At 39.2% G+C, this 11,568-nt stretch overlaps 1 protein-coding gene across 2 annotated transcripts; it reads left to right on the top strand.

Annotated features, from left to right (window-relative positions):
• Positions 1 to 3,054: 3,054 nt before the first annotated feature.
• LOC116209511 (type IV inositol polyphosphate 5-phosphatase 7-like) lies at positions 3,055 to 8,097 on the top strand. 2 transcript variants are annotated; one of them, XM_031543166.1, is made up of 14 exons: positions 3,055 to 3,667; positions 3,796 to 3,883; positions 4,158 to 4,226; positions 4,338 to 4,422; positions 4,556 to 4,660; positions 4,754 to 5,618; positions 5,888 to 6,081; positions 6,182 to 6,290; positions 6,405 to 6,553; positions 6,638 to 6,890; positions 6,996 to 7,071; positions 7,329 to 7,415; positions 7,558 to 7,657; positions 7,762 to 8,097. In XM_031543166.1, the coding sequence occupies exons 1-10, from the start codon at positions 3,638 to 3,640 to the stop codon at positions 6,858 to 6,860; spliced, it is 1,917 nt and encodes a 638-aa protein (XP_031399026.1). In that variant the 5' UTR covers positions 3,055 to 3,637; the 3' UTR covers positions 6,861 to 6,890; positions 6,996 to 7,071; positions 7,329 to 7,415; positions 7,558 to 7,657; positions 7,762 to 8,097. The 2 variants fall into 2 exon arrangements, with proteins under 2 accessions (XP_031399026.1, XP_031399025.1); XM_031543165.1 differs by having other exon boundaries at positions 7,292 to 7,415.
• The last annotated feature ends 3,471 nt before the right edge of the window (positions 8,098 to 11,568 follow it).

Raw genomic sequence — 11,568 nt, 5'->3', positions numbered from 1 at the left:
AGACTATGATTGAAAGCATTCCCCGCCTATATCCATTAAATCCCCCCCACTATAAATCTGCAAAACCACTGAATTAATCTAAAAAATTTAGAAGAAAGAAATGCAAAACCGCACTATATATATTAACGGTCCTATATGCTTCTGCCATTGCTTTCAGTTTTCAACAGCTATCTAATCTATCCTTTGAATATAAGAAAGGAGATATGGTACAATAAATTCATTCTTTACGTGAAATTATTCAATTCTCATCGGTGAAATCCTTTATACTCATATATATGTATATATTTCTTTTCTATAATCATCTATAAGTTCATCAGTTGGGTTTTTCTGTGTCCACAAATTGATATTGAAAGTCCAATGAATCATAACTAATTAATCCAAAGTCGAGTTGGTCCATTAAGAATTACAACTCTATCGGTCGTAAATTTTCTCCACTCATAGGACTTTGACCTAAAACCTCACTTAAGAGAAACATATGTCGAACTAGCTAAACTAATCCATGTTGATTGTAGGCTCAGTTTTTAGTTAGATAAAGACTAAACTTCAACGAGAAGATTCTCTTGTAGAAGGGGCTACGGATTTCATTTTACTTTTTTCGGTGTGCTATACTATCCGAAAGTCTAAGTTTGGTCCGACTAAGCAAATTTCGTTCATTTACCACCAAAGATAGTGGCGTAGTGGTTAACAAGGTTACTCCCATGTGGTTTGGTCAAGACTCCAAATTCGAATCCCCTCTAATGATTGTAAAAAAACAATTGCTAGTTATATACTCTTTGGCTTGGGCTCGGGAACACCAATTTCTGTAAATTATATTAGGTTTTTGGTGGTGCGATATTGATGGGGTCAGTGTTTGTATTGGTTGTTCAATTCATCTGATACATTTGTGATTAAACACGAAAGTCCGAACGTTGCGTAGCGGAGGGGAGCAAGGTCGCTAATACTGCTGCCCACCATATTTTCGACTAAAGAAAACAGATTTCATTTTATTAAGCTTATTCTTTGTTTCTTTTTTGGATCTCCCCCAAGGTTTGTTGTTCACTTCCTCAAATGGTCAAAGAAGGAACATCCATGAATGACGTGTTCCTCTATCAATAAAAGGAAAAATAGAATGAAAATATAAAATGGATGAATAAAAATTAAAGGAGGTAGGGAAATACTTGAGACACTGTGTTGTGCAGTAGGATAGTACTGGAAATACAAGTTTTTGCCAAAACTAGATGAAACCATTTCCCATTATAGACTTCCTCACAAATTATTTTTCACAATAGACTTATATTATCTTTCATTTATTTTTAGAGACCCTAAAACTTTTTGATTATTTAATTTTCAGTCCCTCCCTGAAATTTAAAGTGTGAAAAGTTAAAAAAGAAAGAAAAGACCAATCCCATTTGTGATGGTAGAGGTCGATGTTGGGATGGGACCTTAGGCGTGTAAAAAGACCAAAACCTCAAACTAGATCACCAAACCCAGTCGAATAAAAAAGAATCGAAATATTTAAATCGGTTGATAAGCCTAATTCAATGAGACATTTTAGCAAAAAAAAAGTTCAATTAATGACTTAATATATTCACTTCATTGAAACGATTCATTGAACCCAAGGGCTTTGGTTGCGATTATTTTTTTGAAAATGAAAATATAAAAATAATTAAAATAAAATCTGACTTTCCTATTGAAATAAATTTTTAAAAATTTAAAAAATAAATCAATAAAACACTATTATCCACTAAAAAAAGGCTTTAATTTAAAATTTGACCCATAAGAATTGCATCTTACCAAGTAAATAAATGTTTTTAATATTCTTTTAAAAATCCGAATAATCGGTTAACGGAATGAAAAAATCGGTTATGTTTTGATCAGTTTTCCTCATAAGCTTATTACAGTTCAGGTTTATATCCCGAAACTAACTGAGTTATATTTCCGTTTCATAATGATTCTTCGGAATAAATCGAAACTATGCCCACTCCTAGGGCCCTACCACCCTTCTCTCCGTTTGTTCAATCATGTCTCTTTTTAGTTTATTATAAGTTTTCATTCTCTTACATTTAAGGAAGGGACTTAAAATGAAATGACGAAATGGTTTCAGGGACTATAGAAATAATAAATAAAAGATAGTATAAGTCTATTATGGAAAATAATTTGTGAAGAAATTTATTATGAAAAATAGTTTTAAAAGTGAATCAAATTCGGGCAAAAACTCCTGCAAATACATTCCCTTTATCTTTTATAGCCGTCTCTTTGAATTGCTTTTTCACTTTGGTGGGAAGACCAAAAACGGGAAAGGACGGCCAAGGCAAACCCCAGCAGATACAGGGCAGTACAGGCCACCCCTCCCTCCTCCATGGCCCCCACACTTCCACAGGGACCTTTGTTGCCCGCGGGCAGCTCCTCCTGCTCTTCCTTTACCTTAATTTTAATTATTTAATTTATTATGATTTGCACGAATATTTTATTCCCATAATATTAGATGCAAGTTTGAAAATTTCAAAAACATTCCATATACATATAGATGCACTGAATCAATGCAAAACCCAAGAGTCATTGCGAAGACCTTAGATCACGAGCAGGGATTTCGATAATTTGTTTCCTTACTTGAAATCGAGATGTGAAGTCTATTGCATAATATAGTTATGGCAGAAGGGGTGCATCAAGCAAGTTGACGGACGGGGGCGTAGCAATAGGAGGGGTGCATCGGTCAAACAACTAGGAAGTTGGAACCACGGGTGATGAGTGAACGTACCGTGGCGTGATTTCTCTCAGTATTGGTAGCATCACAAAATGGACAGGTTTTATGACCCAATTTTATATTGACACGAGAAGAGGAAAGTGAAGGGGTAATGAAATGAAGCATGCCCGGTTGCCCTGTTCTGGTGGGCCCAATTTCTGATTTTGGAGGGGCTGAGGCAGAAATTTATAATCTTTTCTTTTTTATTTTATTTCATATTTATTTTAATTTAATAAAATAAATAATAATAAAAAGATTAAAAATAAAACAAAAGAGACCCTTAAGACCAAAGTCTCTCTCTCCTCCCCTCTCTCTCTCTCTCACTTCTTTGGCTCAATCTGTCTGCGCTTTATTCTGTTCAAATATGATACTTCGATGTTGCAGAGACCGAGGCTGCTTGCTTTAGAGAGAGAGAGAGAAGCAGCTCAGCTCAGCCCAGCTCTGCTTATTAAGCTTTCTCTCTCTTTATGTCTGCCGCATTGTCTTGTTTCCTCTTCTTCCATCCATCGCCTAAGAATCTCATCTCACTTCCACGCATTAAAGTGCTCTCTCCTCTCTCTCTCTCTCTCTCTCTCTCTCTCTCTGTGTGTCTGTGTGGTCTTTTGGGGGCTTCATATTTGATGGGGTTTCCGCTCTTTTGTCTTGTGTGCTCTCTCCTTAACCATCGCCATTAGCTCCATTAAGCTCAGACCCCCCAAGAAACCCCGCCATTTCCCTTCCCCTGCTTCCCTCATTTTGGCCCCTTTCGATTCCTCTGAAGAACCGGGTCTTGTTCTTGGGGAGGGATCCCGTGATGGGGTTCTGTTCTTTAGCTGTCTGATTCGATTTCAATCGCAAAGCACCAAAACGAAAGGGGGGAGAAAAAAAAAAAAAGAGCCTGGAGCCGAGGGGGTGAAACAGAGCCGGGTTGGAACAATGACAGATGGAAACTCCAAGAAAAGCAAGGTTCTTTTTTACATCAATTTGGGAGTCAAGTCATGATCTTGTCATCTGTTTTGTTTTCACAAATTTCTTCTGGTTGTAGCTCATTTTGAGGTTTTTGTTTTTTTGGGTCCTGCTTTGGCTTGATGAAGCTATCATGGTCGAAGAAGATGGTCAGGAAGCTGTTCAACATCAAGAGCAAAGCCGAGGATTTCCAGGCGGATGAAGTTGTTTATGGAGGTGAGTGTGTGCGTGCGTGTATTTTCAATTTCATCAAAATTTGCGCTTTAATTCTTTTTTTTTCTAGAATTAAAAATAATAAAAGAAGATTTTTCTTTGGGTGTGTTGGTAAGTGTTTGATACCTTGAATAGTAAATCTAATTCTGAAGTCTTTCAATCCCAATTCATTCTTTTTACCAGAGCCCACTTGCTTTTGCCTTGCCAAGAAAACCGTAGAACTTCTCAGTGACTGAATGTTTTCATTCTTCTTCATCTTTGATTTTCGATTTTTCAGGCGGCGAAGCTGAATTTCGCTCTAGCTTCTCCGGAAGAGAGCCTTCCACAACCAAGAAAATCAGAACAGGTTCTTCTTCCGTTCACTTATTTATGCCAAACCATTATTCTCCGACTTAGAATAGAATGTGGAAGAGGTTACTAAATTGTGTTTGTGTTACCAACACACTTTGATCCACAGAGAAATTCAACAAGAGCGCCGGGCATATGCGCAGGAGGAGAATGAATCTCGATAACCCGCGTATCATAGATGTGCAGAATCACAGGTGATGATTCCATCTATCTTTACTATTTTTGGCCTTTTCTTTTGCAATGATGCATTACCAGAAATTCTACCTACTTTATTGTTTCTAGGCTGTGATCTTCCTTTTTAACTGTTTGATCATTAATATGGAGCAGCATTTTTGTGGCTACGTGGAACGTCGCCGGAAGATCCCCACCCCACAATCTCAACGTAGATGAGTGGCTGCATTCATCCCCACCTGCAGATATTTATGTTCTTGGGTATGATTCTCAGTTCCCTTCACTTCGATTGCCAATCCTTCTTTTGTTCAATATTAATTATCGGATAACTAACGGGGTGTGCTGAATAATCAGATTTCAAGAGATAGTTCCTCTGAATGCTGGTAACATTCTCGGGTCCGAAGACAGTGGTCCCGCCAAGAAATGGCTGGCCCTTATTCGGAAGACTCTCAACAACCTCCCTGGAACAAGTGGGGGAAGTGGGGCCTACACACCATCTCCTATCCCTCGGCCTGTTGTGGAAAACAATGCAGATTTCGAGGGTTCGATGAGACGAAAGGCCTCGGCTTTCTTCCACCGCCGCTCCTTCCAAACGACCCGAAGCTGGGGGATTGAGAATGACCCTCCAATCGGTCAGCCAAGGCTTGATCGACGGTTCAGTGTCTGTGATAGGGTGATATTTGGCCACAGGCAAAGCGATTGTGGTGACCGGAGCTTTAGGTGGGCCCACAGGCCGAGTGATTACTCAAGGCCGAGTGATTACTCAAGGCCGAGTGACTATGACCAGTGTCATAGGTACAGTTACCACAGGCCAAGCAATTATTCCAGAGCCAGCGACTATTCTAGGCCTAGTGACTACGATCCAAATTACAGATATGGCCACAGGCCAAGTGACTGTTCTAGGCCAAGTGACTATTACTCTAGGGCGAGCGACTACTCTAGGCCAAGTGACTACTCGAGATGGGGCTCTTCTGATGACGATAACGGGCTTGGGGATTCTCCAAGCACCGTTTTATACTCTCCAATGTCATGCAGTGGGTCCACATCCTTTGAGGAAGGGAACAGAGTACGGGGGAATTCAAGGTACTGCTTAGTTGCGAGCAAGCAGATGGTCGGGATCTTTCTGACTGTGTGGGTAAGGAGTGAGCTAAGGGACCATGTAAGGAACATGAAGGTGTCCTGTGTTGGTCGAGGACTGATGGGCTACCTCGGAAACAAGGTATTCTCATTGGGCTGTTTGTTCCGTTGATATTATGTAAAAAAATAAGATAAAATGCAGTGATCCCGTTTCCTAAGATGTTTAACCACATTCTCTAAATTGCCACTACAATATAATTTTCCTTGTTTTGATGCTTCCCTTTTTCTTATGAGTTCTAACAAAGAGAAGAATCTTCAGTTTTCGATAATTGAAACAGATTTTCATGCTATCCCTCGTTGTTAGAACCATTATCACTTAAATAGAAATCATTCATGTGGTTTGTTTTTTAGGGATCAATCTCGATCAGCATGTTGCTGCACCAGACCAGCTTTTGCTTCATCTGCAGTCACCTAACCTCGGGACAGAAAGAAGGAGATGAGTTGAGGAGGAACGCCGATGTAATGGAGATACTTAAGAAGACGAGGTTCCCAAAGGTCAATGGAGAAGCCAATGACAAGTCCCCTGAAACAATTCTTCAGCATGAGTAAGACCCACCCCCTTGTGAACTGACCTCCAATTTGCTTGAAGAACTCACTCTGCAACCCGATAGATGATTCATCGAGTATTTTATTTTTCTGTTGCAGTCGAATTATTTGGCTCGGGGATTTGAATTACCGAATTGCGTTATCATATCGATCCGCAAAGGCCCTTGTGGAGATGCAAAACTGGAGAGCGCTATTGGAAAATGACCAGGCACGTGGGCTCCTAAGCATCTTGACTCTGTTGTGTATAATTCTGTCTCTCATCGGTTGCTTAAGTATTGATGTAACAAAATCAATCTAAAATGGCCGTTCTTTTGAGTTTCAGTTACGGAGAGAGCAGAATCTCGGACGAGTGTTTGTGGGCTGGAATGAGGGGAAAATTTATTTCCCGCCCACTTACAAGTACTCAACTAATTCAGACCGATATGCCGGTGGTGATATGCACCCAAAAGAAAAGAGACGTACACCTGCTTGGTAAAAAAACAATACAACACTCTGCAAATAGTCTAACTTTTTTTTTTTTTATCTGTTCTGACTCATATTACTTTGCATGTGAAGGTGCGATAGAATTTTATGGTATGGCGAGGGCCTCCATCAATTATCATATGTCAGGGGGGAATCTAAGTTCTCTGACCATAGACCGGTTTATGGATTTTTCTGGGCTGAGGTTGAGTCAAGCCAAACCCGAATGAAGAAGAGTATGAGCTATTCCAGTTCAAGAGTTCAGGTCGAGGAGCTCCTCCCATATTCTCATGGGTATACCGAACTAAACTTCTTCTGAAGGCAAAGGAACATCAATTCACCCACTTGGGTATGGTCTCTCTCCCCCTCGTAGATCCATTCGAGCAGTTACAATGAACTGGAAAGATTTCCTTGTTCTTTCCGTGTACTGAAGATCTCAATCGTATTTTCTCAGGCTGTCGATATTTGCTTGATAGTTGCGAGGAACTTCTGCAGATGTGGTCATAGTTTGGATTCTCTCTGTCAATCAGGTAGTCTATATATTCTCAGTTCTTTTCATACCCTTTTCTCCAGTAAATTGTTGGGAACACATTACTCGATGGAATACTATGAGAACCCAAACTGTTCAAAGACTAACATGTTCATGCAACCTTACTGGACGAATATGCATGATACGATACTTTGTGGGCATGCTTTGAAAGTCTTTCCCTATCTTCACACACTTTAACCTAATAAAAGTTAACTCCTCAGGGGCTCCTGCTTGTTTACTTGGAAATTTTGTCCCCAGTTTGCAAGGAGGAATCACTTTGCAGAAAGCCCCCATTGAAGAGGAACCATTGATAGAGACGATTCCATTGCCCACCAACTGTATAAGGTTTGTCCCCCTTCCCTCCTCACTTTACCTTTCTTGGTTTTGCTGCCACCTTTGCTTTTTTTTTTTTTTCTTTTTTTTCCCCCTGTGATTTTGATTTTTAATTTATCAATTTAACATTTATTTGTTTCATTTTTCTTTTCAGGCATGAAGATTTGTGTTTGCTAACCCAGTTAACCCACCCACAAGCTTCTACATCTCAACAGCTCCATGATGATTCACTGACCCAAGTTAACAATCATTAGGTACTTAATCTCTTTCGTTATTGTGAGACAACTCCGATCGGAAGTTAAAAGCAATCAAGAAAGATCTGATTCGACCCGTTGGGTTTTGTTCCCCTTTTCTGCAGGAAACATTGACCCAATTGAGGATTCTTGCAAAGGTGTAGGGAGATGAAGAACATGAAGAAGAAGGAGATTATTTTATTCATTGTATTCATTGCTTGCTTAGGGCATATTCTTTTTGTGAATGGCTGCAAAAAGAAAAGGAGATCAATCATGCTTTGATGGCTTCCCCCATTTCTTTATTTTTAAATACATAAAATAGAAAGAAGATATCTGTAAAACTCATCATCAATAGTGAAAGAGAAGTTGAAGAGGTTTTTTTTTTTTTTGCTTTTTTTTCCTCTGTATGTGTGCTGTCTTATTGTCTATGATTATACTGAAAAGGCAGTTTTTCTTGGTTATCTCACACATCCCCACTCCTCTCCTTTTGCTTTTTCTTCTTTTTCTGAGTGATGCCAATATATAACAACAAACTCATCAAGAGCCGGTCAGTTCTTTCAGCTTTGGCAGGTTCAATGGAGTTCATGATTAACACACCTCCCCCCTTCCTAGATATAAAAATATAGGGGATTCTGCACCGAAAACACCCTCGTCTCTGGTGAGATCTTGGGCTGTTGCTGGCCTCGTTATGCCACGTATTGGCTTAATTTAGGACCGCGGTGGCAGGCCAAGGCAACCCCGACTCGGCTCACTGACATGCGGTTGATTTCAGAAAGTAGAAAACTAATCAGAGGTTACTTCATAATTCTACAACCATTTTGAGTTTTCAAACTGAGCTGCACCTTTATATTTAACCAAGACGCAAGACTGAGGATGAAAATCAGCGATGGAGCCCCTCTGCTTGCCGCATTCTGCCATTTCTAAAATGTTTCGTCTTCCGGAATCACTGTCCAAGAGCATCGGACACGTTTTTGAACTCACTGCATATATAAGAGTGGCGTATCGTTTCATGCCGTTAAGACCGACTTTCGAATAGCATTCTGGCTCTTTTTTATGGCCCAAGAAACATCTTTATTAGACATAGAGACAGACAAATATTTTCCAATCGAAAAAGCACAAAAGAGCAAAAAGAAGAAACGGCCCCCCTCCATTGACTATCCTTTGGAGGCCAAGGAGAGGAAGGACCAGAGCTGACGCAAAACAGCTTCCTTGTAATAAAAACAAAGGACCTAGGATAATGTTAAAACGACAGCATTCAGAAGTAAAGAATAAAGCCCGCCCCCCCCCCCCCCCAAAATAAAAAAAGAAAAGAAAAGCTTATATTTGATTAATTGAAGGCTTCTAATTCCTCTGCTCTGACAGACCATTCAGAATGATGCTTCTTTCCCAGCATAATCCACAGATGATGCCCCTGCTAGTAATGATTCTGTCACTTATTAATATTCTTCCACACTGAATCTGACACTTAAAGCAAATGCACCAATAAGACTCATGGCTTCCGTTGAGCAAATTGCAGGCATTTGTTTAGCATTTTCAGAACATATGGGAGCAAGTTTTGGCCTCGGGAGGGACAGGACAAAGGCTGCATTAAACACTCACAGCCCCCTTGCCAGAAACAGAGATCTGTTCCATTTTTTCCATGCCTAGAGAGCATATAATTAATTTAGCAATGAGGAAGGTTCCCCTTATGGAGCATGCCTCCACGGACTAGCTCTTACATTTCCACGTTCCGTGTTCCGTTCGTCGCAGCACGATGCAGGAAGTGTTTGTTGTTTGCTACTCGCTTCGTTGTTTTGTAATTGAAAACGGGCTTGCAAAGCATAGAAGATGGATCCTTCTGAAGGATGATGGAGGGATCATGCAAACATATTACTGAGTCCTATATCACGTACAACCCATGCAAAGTATCTTGGAGACATTCGTCATTCCGTTTTCAGCAAGAAAATCAGGTCGTGTGAAGGAAAGTCGATGACCCTATATGCCATATGAAATTTGACATGACATAAACGTGAGCACTCCTATTTTTGATGACCTCTTCTAAGTGAAGATCATGCTGTGTTCTAGAGAAAACCCATCTACGTGCCATTTACATAATTGGGATGCGATAGATCCAATGTCGTGGAACGTTACCCGGATCTAGCCAATAGTTTTCTTTCGAGAGGTGGAATACTTATCTCCCGGATGTTTTGGTTAAGATACTTGACTTCCATATCGTGCAGTGATCCATTGTGGGACCGAAATGTTCCCGTGGAAGCTCAAAGCTAATACTAATAATGAGAATCTGCAGAATGAATGTTAATTAAAGAAGATGGATCGGATAGAGAAAGAATCATTTGAGCTTTCCCTTTCCTACATAATGTTGCAATGGTAGGGTAAAAGGGGTAAAAGGGATCCTGGGGTGGGCATTGATTAAAAGGCATGGCATGGCATGCACACAGGCATTGGGGGTTCTATGATAGCAATGTGTAAACATTCTCTGCTTTTTTATATTTATATTTTTCTCATTTTGCTTGTGATTTTTGCTGATAAATCCTGTCTTCTACTTAGCACTCTTTACCTGATGTTGGCATTGGATGTTGAAAGGAGAAAAGAAAGGACAATGGGGATGATCTTGACCATTCATTTGTGACCAGTGGACTAAAACCTATATATGTTCAAGAAAATTGATTTAGCGCAGTGCTATCAACTCACAATCAATAAGATCCGATTTGAAAAGCCCCAGCTGTTTCATTTCCCATTCATATATCCTCTATATTAGGACAATTGGTCTCCCTTATAACCGGGGAATAAATGTTAGATCTTTTAGAAACCGCATGCTGTATTTTTTGGTGAACTCCAAATATGAGAGAGCATGTATACACTTGTGTTTGCCAATTAAGATTAGGTATGACAAATCAATGTGTAAATGGAGACAATTATCAAAGCAACTACATCTTGACGGTAGTTTTTATCATAATCTCTAGCATATATCCTCAAATATTTAGAAACTGCTTTGTAAATATTGATTGGAAGTTCATTCAGAAACAATTCATTTTATATTTTATATGTATATATATTGTCAATGAAAATAGATAAAAAAATTTCTTAATTTATATTTTTCTTAATTTATATTTGCACTATATATATGGAAATTATTTATTATAATATTTATTTGAAAATTAAAAGTAAGTTGATTGTATTCACCGATAAAGTAAGTTAGATTGTTTATAATATTTATTTGAAAATTAAAAGTAAGTTGATTGTATTCATGGTGAGTGAATTAATTATGAAAACTTGCGTTGGACTTTTATCAACAAATTATTGGTTTAGAGCAGCTCTAACCCCCGGAAGGAGGTGAATACAAATTCGGGTCTCGTAAAATACACTTATTAGAAGGGAAATAACATTTTATAATCGATCTCTCAAAATTGCGAGAGCAATATCTTCATAATTTTATTCACTCGAAAAAACATGTGTTGGATTTCCTGTTGAAAGAATCAACGATCATCTTTTTAACCTGCATTCGCAATCAATACGTTTCTGGTGCGGGGTAATGTTTATTCTCTTCAGGTGGCTCGATCTCCGACTGCCATAGCTTCTCACCATCGGGGATCTTTTATGGGTAGCTGCTACGCTCAAGTATCACATCAACCAATAATACAAAACCCATGTGAGTTGAGGATAATCGATCATACGATATAAATTCATGGAATAAACCGTACCTAAGAGTGCCGTGTAGAATTGGTGTTTTGAGGGGGCCTTTATTAGGTATCTTGACCTCTATGAGGGCTGATGTAGGGTTCACCTCGTGTGGGCTTCTCCTTCATTTTTTTTTTTTACTCTAGGGACTCATCTCCCTTTCTTCTTCGTGATCATAAGAGAGGGGAATATCTTATATGCAATGGTGATATGTAATGGAATTCACGTGACAACATTACAAGATACGTAAAAAC

Source organism: Punica granatum, chromosome 5 (assembly GCF_007655135.1).
Source record: "Punica granatum isolate Tunisia-2019 chromosome 5, ASM765513v2, whole genome shotgun sequence".
NCBI classification, from domain to species: Eukaryota; Viridiplantae; Streptophyta; class Magnoliopsida; order Myrtales; family Lythraceae; genus Punica; species Punica granatum.
Note: the sequence above shows the minus strand (reverse complement) of the source record. Positions and strands in the feature narration are given on the sequence as shown.

Coding starts and splice junctions, on each gene's coding strand:
- LOC116209511 (XM_031543166.1), top strand. CDS start 3,638: ATGACAGATGGAAACTCCAAGAAAAGCAAG. Junction 3,884..4,157: donor GGATGAAGTTGTTTATGGAG/GTGAGTGTGTGC, acceptor TCGATTTTTCAG/GCGGCGAAGCTGAATTTCGC. Junction 4,661..4,753: donor GCAGATATTTATGTTCTTGG/GTATGATTCTCA, acceptor CTGAATAATCAG/ATTTCAAGAGATAGTTCCTC.